The sequence below is a fragment of the Felis catus genome, chromosome A1 (assembly GCF_018350175.1).
Source record: "Felis catus isolate Fca126 chromosome A1, F.catus_Fca126_mat1.0, whole genome shotgun sequence".
Classification (NCBI taxonomy): Eukaryota; Metazoa; Chordata; class Mammalia; order Carnivora; family Felidae; genus Felis; species Felis catus.
The window spans coordinates 170,889,152-170,911,818 of NC_058368.1; the positions used below are offsets into that span (position 1 = coordinate 170,889,152).

Below are 22,667 nucleotides of genomic sequence, written 5' to 3' on the forward strand. Positions count from 1 at the left end.
AGAGTCCTTGGCTGTCTCAGCTGCCCCAAACCTGGGGCAGACAACATGACAGCCATAGACAGCTGTTGCTTCTTGGACTCAGGTTGGATAGCCTGATTAAATGACTAAACATGCTCATTTTTTGGTGTTTCCTGGGAACATAAAAGAAGAACGTGTGACATGTGGCAAAATGGATGTTGGTAGACTATTGAAATTGACCTCAGTGAGGGCCAATGTTATTTTGTGTTAGTACACCCAGCTGTGTCAGAGCATGCCAAAAGAAGCATATACCTTACTGCTGCGAAATCTGTAAAGCGATTTGCATGTACAGTATGATAATAAATCATCTAAGAGCCCGCCAAAAGTTTGCATTCTGTGATTTGAAATGTTGCAATTCATGAGTGACACATGGACATTTTCCTTACATCTGACATAGGGAGTTGAATTATTTTCCCTTTCTCCCAGATAAAATTACACTGAGTTTCCTATCATTTTTAAACACTATACAGGGATGTCATGAAAGTCATAAAGTTATTAAAAATTAAAAAGGGACCTAACTAATCATTTAATCCAAGAAGCTCATTTTATTAGAGAAGTGACACCTAGGGAGGTAATAACTTATCTGAGGTCAAGTTGGTGGCTAGGACGAGAACAGATCTGGGTTGTCCATCTCCTGGCTCAGTGCTCCCACCGCTGGGAAGTCAATTCACTGGATAAAAGTTAAATTAAGTACTTCATAGAAAAACTGATTTTCCATTATAAAAATTTGAAAATACAGAAAAGGAGAAAATTACCATAATAACACATTCCAAAGACAGACACGATTGGTTTTACTCTTTACTTTTTTCTCACAGACTTGTAATCATATCGTAGCTTTTTGGTACCAGCCTATCACTATAGCACAACCATTTCTACATAGGCTTCACAAACATTTATGAGAGATGCATAATAATCCAATCTCAAGTCTTTCTTTTCTCGGTAATACTAAAAGTCTTTTCAGTGTTTGGGGAAATCTATTCTAAGGGAATAATCCTAATGTGGAATTGCTGGGCCACATGATGTTCAGTGGTTACTTCATGATGGTGCTTTCAAACCTCCAGGACCTGAGAATGAGAGGCAGACACTGCACTTTCACTCTTAAGAAGCTGATTGTTAACAGCATGAGTTGTAAAAAGAGCTGAAAGCCTTGAGCTTGGCCACTCAGTCAGTGGGCGAGCATTTGTGTGAGATTATCTGTGGGGAAGGGAATCACGTGACAGTGGGGCTAACTCTCAGAATTGCAGCTTGCTACTACCATTGGGTCCAAAATGCTTGCTTTGTGGCGAAGACACACTTACCCCGAACAGTGACTTCTCAACGGAGGGAAATGCTAGAGAAAAATAACCTCTCCCATCTGCAAGTCCATTTCCAACCATATGAACATATTTTTATTTCAACCTAGTTTTGCACAACCTCTGGACTACTTCCTTTCATAAAAAATCAGCTGCCTTGTACTTAAGGGCTGTCACTAAATCAAAACCTAAATAGGAAGGTAAAGCTCCTGAAAAAAAATACTATCCAAATAATGACTAAAAAGCCTAGTTTAGCACTTTTACACTATGCTTCCAACATTATTTTTACTAGCACACCACACCCCCCTAATTACCTGTGCAGCTGATAACACAGGTAGCATGGATCCATCCACCCTCCAACTCCTGGGATACATTTGCAGGTCATGTGTTCCGGCAATTTTCTGTCATCTCATAGCTACAGAAGCCTTCATCCATAGTGGGCCCTTTGCTCCAGGGGAATAGAATAATATAATTCTCTTATGGGGAATAGAATAACACCTATTATATATTCTGAAAATATTACGGTGTAATAGAAACAGGTCATTCTTGTTGACACCAGCCATTAACAATCTACAGATGGGGTGCCTGGATGGCTCAGGCAGGTAAGCATCCGACTTCAGCTCAGGTCATGATCTGAGTTCGTGAGTTTGGGCTCCGCATCAGGCTCTGTGCTGACAGCTCCAAGCCTGAAGCTTGCTTTGGATTCTGTGTCTCCCTCTCTCTCTGCCCCTCCCCTGTTTGCACTATGTCTCTCTCTCAAAAATAAATAAGCATTAAAAAAAATTAACAACCTACAGAGGAAGCTCCATTGCTTCTAAGAATAGCTATGTAGTGTCTATCATGTAAAAGAGGCCCAGTAAGTTTTTCATGAAGTGAATGACTACTTTGCTATTTTCATTTCTATTTTGGTAGTCTTATCATTTTCCTGCTGACATTTGAAAGAGCCTTATACACACTTTCCAGAGCTGATCCACTAAGAGATGCTATGGTTGGCTATCCAAAGAGTCATTCATCACCATCCCTCTCTTCAAGAGGCTGAAAATTCTTATGCTTGCCTCCCTAACCATCCTTACAGCTGGAGGGGGGGGGGGGGGGTCATGTGGCAGAGACTACTGGAGAAGAAAGCTAGTGGAGGCTTCTGGGAAAGCGTTTGCTTCCCTGATAGAAGAGACCAGTGCGTGTTGCCATGCCTTCCCCTGCTTCTTGACTTGAATGCACATATAATTTTCAGGGCTAGTCAATCACCTTATCATTCGGAGAGAAAGATAAAAACTGTAGAAACTCTGGCCCTGACATCTTTGAGCTGATAAACCCTAAATTACCTATATCCAGATTTTTTATTAAATGAGAAAAAACACTGTTTGTTGAAACCATGTCATAGTGATTATTTTCTAGTGCATACTGCCCACAGTATCCATAATACTTTGTGGTAACATAGATCAAGGGTCTGTGTCGTCACTACTTCTGGATTTCTTCAACTTCAAATGAAATTATGACAATTCCTAGCCAAGTTAACACAGTTATTTAAACGTGGGCACAACAAACCCTGTGTATATGTTACTGAAATAAGGGAATAACACATTCATCATCATCTTGGCTATATAATAGCAAACCAAAATTCAGCAGTATTTTGGCTAATATTATATGAGACTTTGGTGCGAGATAAGCATGTGAGTTACTAATCTTTATTTTCCAGTTTATATTTTTCTTAAGAGTTTACAAAATTAAATTACATACTTTAAGTTCAGATACATGAAACTATTTGCCAGTACTTAAGGTTAATACAACTCAGACAGTGTCAATGATTATGAATGTCTAGTAATTTTATTCTGAAATATTTCATAGCAATTTAAAAATAAATACACAGTTTATATTAAAACATGCTTTTATTAAAGGTTCCAGTTTCACATTGGCTCATAAAAGAATTATAAACTTCTTAAAAAATAAAATCTATATATAGTATAGCTTTTATTGAATTGCAAGAGACAAACTTTTATTTGACTATACATGTAAAATCTTTGGAAACAACAAAATAATGAATTATAATTCCAACTTCCTATGTTTCTTCTATGCTCAGATCCCACCACCCCCCACTTCTAGAAGTTGAGTAAGAAAGGCAAGGGAAAAATACAGCAGACAAGTGATTATACGACACACATTCTGATGGAAACCTGGTCAAGTCCCCTAACTTCTCTGGATTCCATAATTTATCCATTGGGTTGGGATACCTGCAGTATCCGTGTAAGTAAAAGGATCTGGATTTTAACCACTGATTCTAAGGGTGCTAGTGTGCTCTTGAGTAAACAGATAAAGTTTTTGTTTACATCAAAGGGAATTACTCATACCTAAAAGCTCAACAAATAATTAAAGGCTTAAACTGTGCAATGTTTTCCCATCTTCTCCAGAGGCAACCTCAGTTACAGAGGATTTTGTCTGAGATGTTAATTTAATTCAATCTGAGTACTGATACTTTGTCCTTCAGTTAATAAAGAAAGAGGGAGGAGGGGGAAAAAGAAAATTATTTTTACTGGGAGATAATCTTACATGTAGAAATCTACAATTTCAAATACATCCAACATCAGTCAACAGTAAAATGAAGAGATTTTTAACATTTACAATCTCTCTTTAACACTCTAGCAGTTCATATTATACATAACTGCAACCAGTAAATTCCTGCAATTATTTTTGCTAAGTATTGTGTTAAACTCCAAGGGTTAATCAAGAGTTAGTTATCAATGCAAACTAATACTTCATGCAAAAGTATCAGTTATGATAAATTATTTTTTTGTATGAAACTAATGTCCTTAAAAAAGTAGGTAACAAGTACTGAAAACAGTACTATGCCAAGTATTCCCTGTGTAAATGTGTTTCTAATACAAACTAGCTATAAGCTAGAGAAAAATAATCAACCACCTAACAAGGCAGATTATATTTTTTGTTTCATTAACTGCCCTACGAAAATTAATTATATTTAAAGGAAAACTTTTTGGCTATAATTGTTATATTTTTAACAACTACAAACTGATTTATTTCTAATGTTCAGAAGTCCCCATTTAGCAAGCATCGAAGGCTCCAGAGATTAGAAAACATTTTGTATTTAAGAGAGCCAATTCCATGAAATTCATTACTTCATATTATAAAAACACAAATTAATACATATACTAGAGAACTGTGCTATTAAATACAGGCCACTGGCCCAATGTTGATAATGCACACTTAAAATGTGGCTAATCCAAGGAGCACCTAGGTGGCTCAGTCAGTTAAGCGTCTGACTTCAGGTCAGGCCATGATCTCACGATCTGTGAGTTTGAGCCCCGCATCGGGCTCTGTGCTGACAGCTCAGAACCTGGAGCTTGCTTTGGATTCTATATCTCCCTCTTTCTCTACCCCTCCCCGCTCCCCTCTTAAAAATAAATAAAGATTTAAAAAAAAATTTTTTTTTAATGTGGCTAATCCAAGTAAGTAAAATACACACGAGATTTCAAAGAATTGGTAAGAAAGAAGAATGTAATCTATCTTATTGAGTTTTCACACTGATTATTTGTTGAAATGATGTTTGGGATCTACTGAGGTAAATAAATTGCATTATTAAAATTAACTTCAGCTGTTTCTTATCTTTTTCATGTGGCCACTGGAAAATTTTAAATTATATATACGGCTCACATTAGTTTTCCATTCTTCTACAGCACTGTACAGAAAGAGCAGACTCAATTATATGTTAATAGTAATCCCAACCCATATCATTAAATTTTTGTATAATTATGGTATTTCAGATAACATATTTAAAACATTACCACGAGGTACCTGAACTTAGAATCTACTCTTAAAAACAAAACCAAATAAAACCTGCTGTAATCTTTCTCATCCCCTATATGCTGGCAACTATGCTAAACTTTGGTTAGATATGAGTCTGCAAACAGGCAAAGGGATCTTTTTGGTTGATGGAAATGTTCTAAAGCTGGATTGTGGTGATGGCTGCACAATTATAGATGTATTCAAAAATTACTGGATTGTATATTTACAACCAGTAAGTTGTATAGCATGTAAATTATATTTCAATAAGGCTGTAAAAAAAAAAAAAAGAAGTACAGCTAGAATGTAGCAGATATAAAGTGCCATCTAGAAGCTGCATATACATTTCAGGTCATTCAAATACTATTTCTCAAACTATCATATGACTCAGTATTGCAATAAAAATGTTTCCATGAGTGTCCTTTTATGTGCAATGGGTCCAATTCAACAGTGGATTATGTAATCACTAATTGGAGGTATAAGTTGAAAAGGACAAAGAGAACATTAGAGTTGCTGAGTGGACAGTTTATTTGCTTTGGGGGTACCCAGTTCAGACAATCTTATCACAAGTCCCTCACACAATCTGGGCACCCTGTAATTGGACATCTGCTGGTATTTTGCCATCCTAGACAGAACACTGGAATATATTAATCAAAAAGGAGAAAAAGGAGAAGGAGAATAGGAAGGGGAGGAAGGGGAGGAAGGGGAGGAAGGAGGGAGAGGTGGAGGAGGAGTAGGAGAAGGAAGAGAAAAAAAGAGGAGGAGGAGGAGGGAGAGGGGGAAGGGAGGAGGAGGAGAAGGAGAAACAAAATGATGGAAACAGTAATAGTACCACATAAAGAACTCACACTGAACACGAAGATAGATTTCAGAACGTGTGCCCGTACACGAACATAAATACACACATCTTCATGGCTACACTGAATGAGTTGCCTCAAGATCTCATTTTAAAAGTAAACCAGGTGGTTAGTTCAAAAGCCAAAGAATCATTTGGAATGTTAAAATTATTCAGGAATGTTCATTTAAGGCAGCCCTAGACTCAAGGGACCTATTTTCATCCATGCTAGTTATAAAATGACTCATCCAGGCATGTGGATAAATCTATGAATGCATTTGTTAAAGTTCCAGATGAAGATCTGTCACAATGTTTATGATGTAGTCAGTAATACTTTATGAGGTGAGTGACACTTTGAAACATGAACATGGGTCAAATGAGAAAGGCATTGAAAATCTCATTATTTTCCTAAAGAATATCAGATACTTCTCAGAATTAAAGCTATTTCTTGAGGGCTTATCTTTAAAAAAATGAAACATGAAGAAAACATTCATTGAATTTGACTTTATAGACAGATAATTTTCTGTTGGTAAATAGAGGATACCCCCAACCCTTTCACACAACCCAATCAATGTGGTGTCCCCAACACACATTTGGCAGTTTTGTACTGTCTTACCCATGCATAAATGCTTTTTAAGACTTCCAAAATAAACTCACAGAAAGACACAAATACATTTTTAAAGATATCCACAAAATAATGTTATCTAGAATTGTATTTGAATTGTATTTATAGTTATTTTTATTTCTGATTTTTTCAATACTTATAAAGTAGTGCAAGTCAACTGACAATGAAAATCACCTTTACAAAATATAAAGAGCTTTTTTCTTTAGTCCAAGATATTGACAAACTCATACAGCATACCAAAGTAAAACACTAATATTTAACTTCCAGAAAAAGTTAAAACTTGTAAAATGTTCATAAACCTCTAAAATAGATGATTTTAACTAACAGCATGAAGCTTATGCTTTCTCTAATTTCCAAGCAGGCAAAATATTCATACTGAGTCACTACTCAGTTTCTAAAGAGTTTAGGTCAAAGAATAATACCTACTTCTTAATGGATCTCTGTCATACTCTCCGTGCTCAGACACCCTGCTGTACCAAACACTGTGCAAATAACTATTTAAGAAAACTGAAATGCCCTCTCTTAGATAAGTATTTAGTTTGGGAATAAAATAAACCAACAAATCATCTCAAATGTTTCCACAGGCTACATGGAGGAGAGGAAAGGATGATTTTTACAGGCCACGCAGCTGAGAGCAAGTTGACCCTGGGGTCTACTGTACTACAAGTTTAAACATATTATGCCTTTTGTAAGGCTTTTTGTAAATCACCATAGAAGTTGATTAAAGTGCTTGCCATGGCTGTGTTGACTGCAGACTGCGGAATCATCCCACGCAGATCCGTCTGAATATAGCCTGTCAAAAGACTCTGGTGAGGATTGTCTTTAAGCGGAACACAAAACCAACCACAGGGATGGTTATATCCACGAATAAATTCTGGTCTCTTTTCACTCCAATCAAGACTTACCCCTACAAGGAAATTTTAAATTAACACTTAGCAGTGACTGAGATTAGTCTAAAACTCTCATTAAAAATTATCATCAGATATCTCGTTTAACTATTTTTCTTCTTATCCATGTAGATGAAAAACTGAGCCCTAAGAGTAACCATGGAAGAATGAAAAAGATAATTACCAACTAGAATTCTGGCAGGGGGCTGGTAAGTAGGTAATGGGGAAAGTTCTAGTCACGTCAGAATAGGTTATATTATGTCATCCTGGTAACTCCTTGGAAACTATGAATCGTGGCTGTAGCATCCAGGCTTCAAGGTACCAAAAATCAAAACTATGGTACCACCACTACTCCCTAAAGGCACTACCACATCCAACTTTGGTACTGGCTGGTTAAGAGTGAACAAGGAGATACTTACCTACAACTGCTAACTCAAGTATATACTACACATAAAAAAAGATCAATTTACCTATAGATCTATTTCAGAAAGCAGGAGCCTTCTAAGAGCAGTATTTTTAATTTTTAGAAGACAACTATTACACAGCTCAAGGAAAGAAAAACGCTCTAACACATACCAAGTCTATTCTTTCTATGTATATGACTAAGAAGTTGTTTTCAGAGAGTGACTTAAAAGGAAATCTATTTACTATATCCCTTTCTCATAGGCAGTCATTTAACTCATATTTGTCAGCCATAACGTGGAAGCTACCATGTAACTGAGAAAAAAAAACTTACCAGAAAGATTCCCAAACCCTACTTGATATTGTTATTTTACTTCCTAGGGTGTTTGCAAAGCTTAAAGTGATTACAAAATAAGTGTGAAGGCTGAAAATACATCTCACGTAGAACGAAACATCCAGCCTAGAAAACTCAAATATTTAAAACAAATGAAAAGAAAGTATAAGGTTTTGATATAATTACCACAGGATAGAAGCCCTTCTTCATAGCCCACAGTGTAGGAGAAATCAACAAACTCTCTTGGGGAAATTATATTCCAAAGCTGGCCAGCAGTAGTATAACGCATCACACAGCAATTCTGAAAGGGAACAGGTAAGAGGTATTACTAAGGAAATATATATTGACTCATGTATCACTAATTAATCTTTAGTAAAAAACTGATACTCATTTAAAATGTATTATAATTATTATTGATAACAATTCTTACAGTGATTCTTACAGGTTTAGATCTCTATTCTAAATATCACTGCTACTGTATGTTTGTGAATAAGATATATGATCAAAACACAAAGAGTTAAGCTGCCCAGTATCCACATCTCTAATTCAATACAGTGGCCTTTTATCCTATATGATATTCAACATGGAAATAGATGGTGTAGACTACAGGTGTTTAAAATAAAATCCACAAATCCTTGGACTAAAACACCAAATAGTTCAATAAAGAAATTCAAACATGGCAAGAATGAATTAATAAAAATAGAAAAAGAAGACAACCCACTTTGGGTTCATAATTCTCTAATGCCTAAGGTGGCATTTTTATCTTTGGTCTTTAATTTTGGCTTAATATTAATGGAAAAACATATAATTACCTAGAAACCTGAATACGATGGTGGTGTTTTCAGAATTTTAGATTTCAAAGCCTCATTAAAGATGCTGACAATTTTCTTAAGCAGCAAGGGTAGAGCTATTGTGGAAAACAAATTCAGTTCTGACGAATACTCATTAGTTAATATGAGGAAACTCAAGCTTTTTAAAAGGCATCAAGGATTCCCCTATGAGATCTTTGCCGTGACTACCTACTCTCAAAGCAATGAATACGTGTATGTATACATGCTCATGCTTACATGCTCGCTCTCTCTGCCTCTCTCTCACAAACACACACACAATCTGAAGTAATGTTTCTAAATAAATACCTCTTCAAAGTGTTCCAAAATATCCATTGAAGTCATTAAGCTGTCCCAATCCAAGCGACAGGGACCGGGGCGTATATGGTCTATTACACTATTGACGATGTCATCTATAACACCTTGGGCTTTGAAACTGGAGAAAAAATATTAAAGTCAAATGCTATTAGAATGAAAAATCTCAGCATGCCCACATCGTTCAGAGCTAACTTCAAAAAGAGTACAAGTTAACAAAGATTTTTTAAAGGGAGTAAATCCCAACTGTTTTTCTGATAAATGTAGTGATGTCAATTATTTTATCAGACTGTACTGTTTGCCCTCAAATCTGATAAGATATGCATGGCAAATTATGTTGTCATAAACATAGTAAAGTACCTTCACGTTACGGGATAGCTGAAAACGGTTGGCAGAATGCTAATGCTTCATTTATTTTGTATGCTGTTCTTTTTTCAGTTATGCTCTAACATGTTATTAGTATACATATATTTTTGCTCTTTCAAAAACTTTTTTATGACAAGAAAAGAAAAACAGGTCACCCAGGAAGAGAACACCGAGGATGGCTCATGAATTTTATCAGAACTTGGCATGTTTCAAAGGTGGCATTACATATCAATGGGGAAAGGATGTACTATTCCATAAATGGTGCTTTCATTCAACACTTATCCTAATAGAGAAATTAAAAACTGAATCGCTACTTGACAGCATTCAAAACAATTAATTCCAGATAGACTAAAAACCACCATATAAAATTTAAAACTTTGAACTTTGTGAACTCAAGATACAGGGGGATTTCTTGAATACATAAATCACACAAAAACACAAATAATATGAGACAGTTGAAATTAAAAACTTGCATATCACAAATGATAAAATTAGTAAGTTTCTTTTAAAACCAGCACAGACTGGAAGAAGGCATGTGCAACACATATGAACAGACATAATTATTACAGAGAATACATAATTAATTCCTATAAACTAATGAGACAAATATAATCTAAAGAAAAGATGGGCAAAGGATACGTTAAGATTGCCCTGAAATGTCGATAAATTTAGAAAAGATGCTCAACTTCACTCATAATCAAGCAAATAGCAACAAGATACCATCTCATACCCCTGAGATTGGCAGAGATTAAAACCATAACCAGTACTGAATGGAAGGGAATGAGAACTCTCAGACTGCTACCATCACTTTAGAGAGCAATTTGGTTAACGTCTAGTGTAGCCAACCCAGGTGCACCCCAAAGAAAATCACACGTGTGTAGGAGACAAATACCTAAGAAGTTTACTATAGCACTGTACCTTATAAGGGATAACTGACAACAACCTAAAAATTTGTCAGTAGGCAAATTTGCAAATACAGGTAAACACATCGCAGCATTTTCTTATGAACATGGAAGAATAGGTCTACATGTAACAACATGGCTAAATCTTGAAAACACAATGTTAAATGGAAAAAATTAAAGGAAATTACTGAAGGAAACACATACACATATGTGGTCAAAGAATAAAACAGGAATAACATACACTTTAAGATACTAGTTAACTGGGGAGGAAAGAAAAGAGAAGAAATGAGAGATAGACCGGCTTTAACTCTATCAGTAACCTTTCAGAGGGGGGTCTTTCTAAAAGTCTTTTTTCTAAGTGTATTTATTTATTTTCAGGGAGAGAGAGAAGAGAGCATGCATGTGCGTGGGGGAGGGGCAGAGAGAGGGGGAGAGAGAGAATCCCAAGCAGGCTCCACACTGTCAGTGCAGAGCCTGGCATGGGGCTCGATCTCAGGAACCACAAAATCATGACCCGAGCTGAAATCAAGAGGAGAACGCTTAACCTACTGAGCCACCCAGGCGCCCCTCTAAAAGTTTTTTTAAAGCATCTGAAGCTGTTTTATCGTCTTGTAAATGCTTCCAGCTCAAACTTACATTGTCTCCCCTATCCTAAATCTGCTCTTCCCTCCTGTGTTCTCTAACTTTGGGTGGATGGTGGGAGTGGGGGCAATACAAGTTAATCCAGTCACCCAAAATAGATATGTGGGATTCAACTTGGACTCTCTCAACCCTATTTCAGTAGTCACAACTAAAGTCACCATGTTTTATCAAGATGACTTCCTAAATGTAAAGTGCTCAGGACAATATTTGGCTCTCAATAAATGTTAGCTATCATTACCTCCACCACCATCTTTAGATCTCTGTCACGTTCACCTGCCCTTATCAACTCCCACTTAGGCCACTCTGTGTCCAACTCGACACTGCAACCATTTCTAGCTCTTTGGATCACATGTCTCTTTAAGTTTCTTAAAAAAAAAAAAAAAAAAAAAAAAAAAGCCAAAGATCTCTTCCCAGGAATATAACATTGACACCAAATTATATATATGATCTTAAAAAGCTAGCCATGTGGGGCGCCTGGGTGGCGCAGTCGGTTAAGTGTCCGACTTCAGCCAGGTCACGATCTCGCGGTCCGTGAGTTCGAGCCCCATGTCAGGCTCTGGGCTGATGGCTCGGAGCCTGGAGCCTGTTTCCGATTCTGTGTCTCCCTCTCTCTCTGCCCCTTGCCCGTTCATGCTCTGTCTCTCTCTGTCCCAAAAATAAATAAATGTTGAAAAAAAAAATTAAAAAAAAAAAAAAAAGCTAGCCATGGATTCCCAGGGCAAAACCTCTTCTCTAAACTCTCCACACTCATTTCCATGTTCCATTTTTCGCAGTGCTATCAGAGGAAGTTCAAAATCTTCGAGGACCTGGGAGGTCGGGGTCAGGGGTAAACAAGGGTAAGTGCAATACTGAATTTCTTATTCTAGAATTCAAAAATCCTTCAGACATATGCTCTCCTCACCCTTACTTCATGCTCCAGCTATACGAACACAACTTCTACTTCCCTAAACAAACTCCTTAGAGTGTTTCCCATGTGTGTTTCTGGAGGGGATGCAATCCCCTCTGCCTGGAATACGAATCAGTTCTTCATTCCCTAGGAAATAGCCATTCCTCCTTTAAAGGTCAGCTCATATGCTGACTCTTCTATGAAGTTCTCTCAAATCACCAAGTGTAATGCTCTCTTGGCACTTTTTATGCTTTTCAACCCCTACTGGGAATTGGTGATCTAAATGATTAATTCACACTTGCTTACAATGCTTAATCCGCAACTCCAGTTTCCTGGTCCTTGACATAAATATTGTATAACTCATCTTTCTGGAAATGCTATCTTTGGTATTATACTTCAGAACAGTTTCATTTTTAAAAGGGCTGAGTCCCAAGGATGTGAACATTCCACTGCAATTACACAAGGCAATTGTCTCCACTGGCTTTAAAAAACAATTATTTTTTTTTCTGGTTAAAAGCGTAATTCGTGTTCAACTATATGTAAATACCAAAAAAAATGGAAACAAAAATCACGTATAAAACTGCCATCTAGAGGTATATGTTTGGTGTTAAGTAAAAACATTTATTTTTTATTTTCTTATTTTAGAGACAGAGAACGTGCACACATGTGTGCTCCAGCAAGCAGGGGAAGGGCAGAGGGAAGGCCAGCATCCCAAGCAGGCTTTGCCCTGTCAGCACAGAGCCCGACATGGGGCTCGATCCCACAACCTTGGGATCATGACCTGAGCTGAAATCAAGGGTCAGATGCACATCTGAATGAGCCACCAGGAGCTCCAAGTAAAAACATTTTAATATATAAAAGTATACAGGGGCACCTGGGTGGCTCAGTCGGCTAAGTGGCCAACTTCAGCTCAGGTCATGATCTTGCAGTTTGTGGGTTTGAGCCCTGTGTCGGGCTCTGGTGCTGACAGCTCAAAGCCTAGAGCTTTGGGTTCTGTGTCTCCCTCTCTCTCTGCTCCTCCCCACCTTGCACTCTCTCTCTCTCTCTCTCTCAAAAATAAATATTAAAAAAAATTTAAAAATATATATATAAAGTCAACTCACAATTGTGCTACCTGCAATTTAGTATTCTGCTTTATTCACTTTACATTACATTGTGAGCATTTTCTTGTGTTTTTAAATATTTTAAAATGTAGTTTTTAAAGACTGTAAGATACCACGTTTCAAAATTTAACCATTCTCTGACTATTGATTATTCAAGTTGTTTGTAATTTTTAATATTGTAAGTAATGCTGTGATGGAAGAGATAACTACTCAACTATTATCTTTCTTACGATTTCTTTAAGATGAATTCTTAGAATAAAGTATGCTATAGCACTGAGTAAATATAGAAGACTAGAAAGGTCTTATACAACATGCTAAGAAGTTAAGATTTTATCGGCCATTTGATATCATTATTTATGATTCCCTTACCACCACCTCAGTCCACAAGGGATATAGACATTTTAAGACTCTGAATTCATAAGGTTATTTGCTTCCCAGAAAGTTTAAAATATTAAAAGCCAAATTTCATAGGCAATGATGATTTAGTGATCATTTATATATAGGAAATTTGGCAATGTCTTAAGAGCTACATAAAACTAGAAGAATTTACTTACAGGTATCCATTAAATTCTTCTGAAGGTTTTCTCCAAATTGTTACATCTTTCTAGAAAAATAAAAACAGTATATGGACATAAATAATCACCTAGCTAGAAATGTGGACATAAAACCAACAATTTCAAATTGCAGAGCATGTCCTTGCATTAAAATAAAACTTAAGGGGGGCGCCTGGGTGGCGCAGTCGGTTAAGCGTCCGACTTCAGCCAGGTCACGATCTCGCGGTCCGGGAGTTCGAGCCCCGCGTCGGGCTCTGGGCTGATGGCTCAGAGCCTGGAGCCTGTTTCCGATTCTGTGTCTCCCTCTCTCTCTGCCCCTCCCCCGTTCATGCTCTGTCTCTCTCTGTCCCAAAAATAAATAAACGTTGAAAAAAAAAATTAAAAAAATAAATAAATAAAAATAAAAAAAATAAAAAAAAATAAAACTTAAGTAAATATTCAAAGAGATACATAGAAGTCTTTTATGCCATCAAATGATCCATATCTGAATTTCTTCTGTTTCCTAAAGTTCTTCACATCTTCCTTAAAGTACAGACCTCCAAAAAAGATTTTTTAGTGGCTTAATGAGATCCAAACACTGTTAAGATCCAGTGAAGGCTCTATCTTGCCAGCCATTATTATTTGCCTCACTCCAATCTTATCTATTTACCATTACTGACACATTTAGACTAAGACAAAAGGAATGCTAAATATTTCATTCTGACCTTGCTCATATATATTTTTTTAAATCAAACAAGTCACATCTATTATGGCAGTGCTACCTTGAATTAGTCCCTACATCCTTTTTCTGATCATTTCCCAAGAAATCTTGACCATCAGACAAGCTAGAGTGCTTCACTGCAAGAGTCCTGGATCCAGGGCTACTTCTGTCAACACTCAGCCATGTGATAGTTTGGACAAGTCCCACTGGTAAGAAAGAAAACTAAATGGCCACCCTCACAGGCTTGCTGAAATATCTGAAACTCTTCCAAACTATCCATACATTCTATATGTTGACTTTAGAAGCTATACTATAGGTTCTTGTTGCCAAGAGTCTATTCTCATGTCCGCTAGCTAAAGCAGTAATGAAAGCAGTACAGGATTATTATGTTTTTGCCTTGGTGAGATGTAAAAACACTGATTTTATTAGCATAATTATCTATCCTGCACATCTTTCCAAAGAATGGTCCTATTTTCCCTTACCATTTTGAAAGTCATCAGCCAACTCATTAGATAAAGGATAAACCCCAAATAGAAGTAATTTAAATAATTTACCATTTTCTTGGCAACTCGCCACTTATCGTCTTCAATGCTATGATACTGGATGAGAGTGTTTTTAAGTCTAGTTGCAAAGACAGCAGCATCAGGCAGGCCTTCCATTTTTTTTTCTTTTTTCCTTTTTCCTGTTACAGAGACAAGGATTAGCATCAGCAAATATCACAGTTTGACGCAGTAGACCGAGGAGTCTCAAATCTGGCTTCATAACAGAATCATCTGGGGAGCTGTCAAAGATACTTACACCTGAATCCCACCCCAAATCAACTATTCAGAATCTCTGAGAGTAGGACCTGGGCATAGTTTTCCTAAAAGCTTCCAAGATGAATAACACCTAATCAAGGATGAGAATCACATATTTTGAGCTATTAAAATTATTCCTATAAAAATAAAACACAATCCTATTTCCCTTCCTAATAGAATATAACAAAAAGATATACATTATTGAATTCTAGATAACTTAAAGAAAAAAAAATTGCTGTTTCCAAACTATAAAAATAAATACACAAGGAATAAATTATTTAAAAAAGTCCTTAGAGCTTCAGCCATTAAAATTTTAATTTAACATCCAACAGATTTAGGACTCATTCTAGCAAACAAATGAACAAGAAGCACAAGCAGAAACCTGCTCATACCTTCTTTCAGGATAGGGCTACAGAACTCTGAACAATTTCAAAAGTTTGAAGAACTGTACCATTTTCAATATTTTATTTCATTCAGTGAGATGTTATAGGACTCAGTAAGGTATCTGTGTAAGGAAGGAGGTCATAGGAAGGCTTTTAGAACTACTAGTACAGCATAAACAAATGGTTCATAATTTTAAGGCAATAATTTTAACTGTATAAAAAATAAAAGTACTATATTATTCACAATTCCAAAGATAAGCTACTATTCAACAATGTTTTTAAAGAGCAATGATTACTAGCCTTAAAGATAATAAACTTAATATAATGAGGGGTTCTGTAATGTGTTGGTTTTAACACATTGCTGCAAATTCTTTGATATACTTCCCATCAAGAAGTGGTCTGTGACTGCATGACTTTGTAGGCTGGGTTAGAAAAGTCCATGCAGTTCTGCAGGTTTCTTTTAGAATAATCGCTCCGGGAGTCTTTGATTAACATGCAAGCATGCAAAAAATCTGGCTATCCTGAGGCTGAAGTGTGGAAAGACCAAAGGAGAGAGGGGGAAATGGGGAGAGACAGCACCCCAAAGTCCCAGATCCAGAAGCCTAGTTAGAGCTTCATCCCAGTGGGTACCTCTTGCTTCCCCAGGCTTCCCTCAATTTGACTCAGTCTTCCCCATCTTAAGAATTTATTTTTACAATGGAAATTGAGCCAGTAGCTCAAAGTCAAAGCCTCACTGCCTACAATATTCTTGTCCTAATGGTTTTCTTTCTGTCCCTCAAATAGGCCAAGCCTGTCACTGACTTTGGGCTTTTCACTTGCTATTTCTATGCATGCATTATTAAGTCCCAAATCTGAGCATGACTAATAACAACTTGTAATGACAACTTTATTTTAAACCTCCTGTCTGAAATACAGCCTTCTACAAGTCGTTATTATATCCTTCTTTTATTTTCTTCGTGGTGCTTATCACATTATGAAATTAACCTGTTTATTTATTGGTGTACTGTATTCTACTCTTTCACCATCGCATCTTCAACTAACAAAGCAGGGGCCTTTTGTCTGCCTTATTTACCAGTGTTTCCCCACCAACTAGAACACTGCCTGGAACACAATAGGTCCTTAATATTTGTTGAAGTGTGTTTGTTTCAAAACAAGAATTGTTTTAATTTTGTGTCCTTTTGGTGCTTTGGTGCACTCCAGTAAAAAGGATAAAGGAGAAAAAGCTTCTGGGCAAAAGCTGCACAGTTTACGGAACCATCAAGTTACTACTACAAAGGAGATCAAGAAAAGATCTACATGAAATGTCAAGCCTCAAACCTCTATGGGAATGAGGCTGTAATTCTCAAGGACAAATGCATACATCAGGATCACCTTTGTTACATTTTGTAGTAGTTGTTGCTGTTAACAAAGATTCCCTCCCTAGTCTCTTCTGAGTGCTCTTTTTAACCAAGCCTTGTTCTTAGGCTTGTCCTTGGCCCCCAAGGTTCAGTTCTATCAAGAATCCTGCTGAGCCAGTTTACGAAAACGCCTCACCCTCAAAAATTCCTCAACCTACCCTTGATCTTGTCACACTGCCCTGTGTTCAGCACGAATCCTATGTCAATTTGGCCAGAATTCCCCTTCCCCCTAATGTTTCCTCTTAGCAATTTTCCATCCACTGGACACCCACCCCACCCTGCTCCTTGACAACAAATCCCCACTTGTCTCTGATGTATTAAAAACGGACTGTAGTTCTACACTGAGGTTTATTCTCCATTATTGCAATAGTTCTTGAATAAGATTTGCCTTTACCACTTTAACTTCTGTCTGCCTCTGGTTTTCTTTGACACTGTTTTTAGATGTTGCATTTCAGCGCCCAGCGCAGACAGTGCGATTCAGTGGCCCTGATCTGGAGCAGGCCCCCATAATCTAAGTTCATTAAAAAGCCTTGCTAATTATTCTGTTATCCAGCCAGGGGTGAGAACCACCGGTCTAAAAACTAAAGGTGACAGAAATAAATCAATATTGTAGTCAATATTTAAATAGCATAAAGCAGGGCACACAAGACATTCAAAATGATAAACAATAAGATGATATAGAACTGTAGGGGAGGAAAAAAAACCTTTTTCTCTACTCTCTTAGTTTCTGTCTCTGAGACCTACAAATTAAATTGACAAAGGTATATTAACAGGAGAAAAGGCATATATATTTTATTCACTATTGATATTTTAATTTTTATGTGCATAGAAGCCTTCACAATAAAGAAATGGAGATCCAAAAAAGCAGTTAGACCTAGGGCTTATACACCATTTTAACAAAGGGTGATAAATTGTGGAAAAGTGATAAAACAAAGGAAGAGGGAGCTGGGCTTCTAGTGGTGGTAAATTATGAGGAAATATATTAGAGAAAACTAATAGAGGATAAGAGTTACTGTAGTAAAGTTTGTTTGTTCAGATAATCACGGTGTCAACTCTGTGCCCAGTGATGAGTTGTCCTCCTTCTGGTATAGGAGAGAAGAGAAGGAAGACCTTCACAAAGGGAAGTTTATGTCCTACTTTTAGGCAGTAATGGGAGGGAAAACAGCTCTTTCTGCATTTGCTGCTGACTGCCTTCAGCTCAAAATAATCCCTATTCCAAAGTGGTATATTTTGGGGTGGTATATCCTTTCAAAAACATAGTAAAGTATATATATAAAATTCAATAATGTAGAATTTAGGATCTATGTAAGTGATGCAAAATATAGATCTCACCCAAAGACTAAAAAGTGGATGATCTCATTCAAAAAGTATGCCAGTCAGGAATATATCCGATTTCCCCTCAAGAGACTGCTGACTTGGTAGCCAGTACAACGACCTTAATCAAGGGTATGTTACAAACAAGCACAAATTCTTAGAGAAGACTTGAAAAACTAATCTATTACTAGGATCGTTATGATCAAACAATATTCTGTAAACCCGAAGGCTGCCTGCCAGGTTCCTGTGGTTGGCAGATAAGATATTTTTTCAAACTCCTTGACAGAAATCAAAGATGAAATGTAAAGATGCTATTATCATTGACAACATCATCTTTGTGCAAATCCATTACACAAATGTGAGCCAGAAAAACTACCTATAAAGATGAGAATCTGAATCTTTGAGGTGCTTACCTTAGTAATCTTTCTGATCGCTCTTACTGATCACTATAAAGTCCAAACTCCTTAATATGGCTTATGGGCCCTTTTATGATCTGGCTGAGCTTTATTGCCTAATTTCTACTCTTCTTTCCTGGACTCCTATAACAACTAGGTTAGCTTCCCCTTACCCCACCAACGTTTGTCACAGCAACTCCAATTATTCACTTGTCATCTTTTCCAATTTAACTGTAAATCTTTTGGGGCAAGAAGTGTGACTTGCTCAATGTTATCCTCCTTAGGTCTAGCTAACATGCAGTAGGAACCCAGTAAATAAAAGTGGGAAAAAGAGGTAGATGGTGAGCTACTAGCCTCACTTATGAAATACCTCAAGATATCTAAGATGGGCCCATTTACACCAATCATCCTTGAGCTTCTGAATGACTAAAACATTCTTTGCCATAATTAAATACAGCAATTTCTCAAGTAAGTCTACTATTTGCCAAATATCTAGCATATACCAGGTCCTAGAACTAAAGAAATGGATATAATCCAGTCTTTGCTCTCAAATTTGACTTATTCCACCTTTTAAATAAATGTTTAATTGCAACAACAACAAAAGCTAAAACATTAAAAACTAGTAATGAGCCTCTTTTAAGGGTACTGGAGTAGGAGGTAGGAAAGGAAAACAATAAGTGTAAACTCAGAAAGCTCTGTTTTAGCCCAATGAAGTATTTAACCAGGCAGTTCATTCTTGCATGGACTTTTTTCATCAAGATTAAGTCCAAAAGAGAATATGGCTACTGTCTGAACTATCTGTGTGTGGGCAGGCATAACATATCTCTCAAAACACATTCCCGAATTGGGGGTTGGGAAGTATGGAGTTATTATCAAGGTCTTGATGCTCTCCTAATAAAGCAGGGTACTCACATGAATTGAAAGGAAAGTATACAATATGCTCTACTAAAATCTCCACCTGTGAAGAATGTGAGAAAAATGTTCTAAATACTATTCTGAACTCCCTCTTACTAATTCTTTTATTCCCTTTCTTGACCTACATCAGGAAACTCTCCAATTCCATCACTTAACATTTCAGAGAACAGGTACCACTTAATCATATCAGAATCTAGCAGTTCCTAGAAAAGGTTATCTACTCTTGACAGTTCTATTCCTCAGTGCTCAGTAATGTCCACCTTCATTTTTTTCCTTACTTTAGACTAAACTTTTTGTTCATGTTTCCTATGCCCGTGTCTTTGCAATAATCACTAGTGTAGACAGTGGCTGCCATCATAAAGCGGGCAGCCTGCCCAAGTTAAAAATTGTCTTGTGGCCATCTCTCAGCATCACAGTCTGTGACCAATACAACTCCAATTTTCATTAAATTTACATCACAAGGAGACGGCCATAGGTTCTATTTTAAATATGAAACATAATAAACACTTTAACCTCTAATATAAAGTGAAATGTCGTAAAAACCTGTACTTATGTAATATGAAGTCAGAATTCACTATTGAAAGAAACTATTAACAGAATTGTTTAAACTTCAATTTCCCAATTGATAAGGGTTTCATTTAGTTGAATAGCTTCAATTTAGCATGCCATAGATTTTCCCCCAAGATACTGTGCAAACCAAGGCCTTGTAAATTAAATTATTTTTCCACCTACCATAAACATTTCAGCATATCCTTGATTTCCAATCAATTTTGAATTTGTAATTTAGCTTTTCAAACTCAAAAACAGTAGGTTCTCATTTTTGAGACTGGCTATAGCAAGAATCCAACAGAAAAGCCTACTTCTACAATGTCACCAATGTCCCTCTGTTTCAGTGCTCACTTTAGCTTTAGTATTAGCTTTACAACCATGTTGAGACTTTTTACAACAGTTAAGGCAATATTAAATTCTAATGATACCTCGGGACACCTGGGTGGCTCAGTAGGTGAAGCAACCAACTCTTGGTTTGGGCTCAGATCATCTCACAGTTTGTGAGTTCGATCCCCCATGGGGGTTCTGCACTGACAGCGCAGTCTGCTTGGGATTCTCTGTTTCCCTCTCTCTCAAAATAAATAAGTAAACTTAAAAAATTCTAATGATATTTCAGCTTTAAGTTTGAGTCCAAGGTCATCTTTGAACTCCTAATGCTCTAATCCTTTACTTAAAATAATAATAGCTAACATTTATTGATCACTTACTATGTGACCAGTCTTCCTGGCCACTTTAAATTGTATTATTTCATTTAATCCTCATAAACAACCTTCAAAGCTGATCCTATTATACTGATTTTACAAAGTAGTAACAAAGAAATTAAGTCACTTTGTCCATAATCACACAGCTAATAAGCGACAGAGCCAGAATTCCAACCCTGGGCTTCTGCCTTCACAGTCTAAAGGTCTATTCTGTAAAACACCGGAAGTTGATCACAAGCTAGAAGAGACTTTACCTTAAAAAAATCTGACATCATACTGAATTTGTCATTTTGTCCTGGCTCCTGATCCCAAAATAGCTCAGGTAATCTTTCTTAACTATACATTGGGGATAATAACACTAAATTACTGGGGATTTAGATGAATTAATACATTTAGTATCGGGGTTGGAAGATTGTTAAGCACCGGAAAACGCTGCCTCTTATCAGTATCACTCAGTCAGAGCTTGGTGTGGGAAGATGGGACCCTACGTTGTCTGTGCATCTACTACGAACCAGGAAGCACTGTGCCCACTCACAGAACGCGACCTCGGTGAATCTTCACTGCGGCCCTGGACGCGAGGTTTTTACTGCCCCTTCCCCTTTTAAGCGACGCAGAAACGCCTAGTGGGCATCCAAGTCCTTAAGCAGGTGAGCGGTGCCAAGAGGCGAGGTGCAAGCATTGGGGTCCTTCCGGGGATGCCTTACCTCCCTCACTTGTAAGGTCTGCACCGCCCGGGCGCCGGGGTCCGCCACCCCCGACCTCCACGCCGGCCTCCGCCGCCCCGCTGCCCGGAGCAGCTCCGGAAAACGCCCCGGACAGGGCGCCCCGGTCGCCCCTGTCGCCTTCCCTCCCGGCCGCCTCACTTCCGCCGTAACTCGGCGCCTCCACCCACAGCTACCTGAGATAAAGCGAGGCGCGGTGAGCGGCTAGGCGCGACGGGCCGCACCGCACTCACGGCTCGGGGCAACACTGACGCTCGGGAGCTCCCTCAGCTTCCACGCCAGGCAGAGCCGGCAGAGCCAATGGGCTACGGGCCACCTCCGCCATTGCAGCCAATTGGAAAGTACCAAGTTTTTCCGCAGCTCGAACCCGGGCGCACCCGGGAGCAAGTGGCCGAAGTTGGCCTGGGCAACGTGTGTTTGCTTGGATTGGCTGGCGCGGCAGCGTACGGAACGCTGATTGGTCGCCAGGAAATGGAATGATTCCTCGTGAGCGTGGGCTGGCAGGAACCCGGCAGGGTTCCCTGGGTGTGTGGGAAGGCGGGTGGGTCGGGCTCTGGCGGGGTATCCCTCGGGGGATTAATGGCGCAAGAATTTTGCAAGAGTAAATCCAACTGGGAGAACTACGAACGCAAGAGGGAGTGAGTGATGACAGTGAGGGATGAGGCTGGCCTAAATTTAGAGGGCTGTGGAGATGTAGTATCACGCAGCTGCAGCACCCCTCCCAGGACCAAAAAAGTCTGGTAAAAAAGAGAAGGCACCCGTGCAGAGGATGACAAATCCTTCGGCTTTCCGCTTCCTCTGGCTTAGAATCGACAGCGCTGAATGAGAAAGCCTATAAACAAAGTCACTGCGACCCTGCGAATTGATCTTTCGCCAAACATTATCCTCAGAAAAGGGGGATCAGAAAGACCACCTTGAAAATAGAGAAGGGGTGTGGCAGGTGGCTTTCGCAGCCTCATGAAGTATTCTGGTTTTCGTTTACTTGAAGATGAGTAACATTTCCAGTGGCTGCGA

General features: G+C 38.1%; 1 protein-coding gene and 1 long non-coding RNA gene across 4 annotated transcripts; one reads left to right on the plus strand and one right to left on the minus strand.

Annotated features, from left to right (window-relative positions):
* Positions 1–2,979: 2,979 nt before the first annotated feature.
* On the minus strand, positions 2,980–21,995 carry STARD4 (StAR related lipid transfer domain containing 4). Of its 3 annotated transcripts, none has more exons than XM_006927876.5 (6): positions 21,830–21,995; positions 15,035–15,162; positions 13,781–13,830; positions 9,322–9,448; positions 8,372–8,486; positions 2,980–7,469 (listed from the first exon to the last, which is right to left on the minus strand). In XM_006927876.5, exons 2-6 carry the CDS (start codon positions 15,137–15,139, stop codon positions 7,240–7,242), a joined length of 627 nt encoding a protein of 208 aa, XP_006927938.2. In that variant the 5' UTR covers positions 15,140–15,162; positions 21,830–21,995; the 3' UTR covers positions 2,980–7,239. The 3 variants fall into 3 exon arrangements, with proteins under 3 accessions (XP_006927938.2, XP_003981292.2, XP_044890566.1); XM_003981243.6 differs by lacking the exon at positions 21,830–21,995 and adding an exon at positions 21,636–21,817; XM_045034631.1 differs by lacking the exon at positions 21,830–21,995 and adding an exon at positions 15,670–15,832.
* Positions 3,415–12,815, plus strand: LOC123379312. The gene is made up of 3 exons (XR_006583634.1): positions 3,415–3,551; positions 7,582–7,658; positions 12,011–12,815. It is a non-coding gene; the product is annotated as an uncharacterized LOC123379312 (long non-coding RNA).
* Positions 21,996–22,667: the final 672 nt, after the last annotated feature.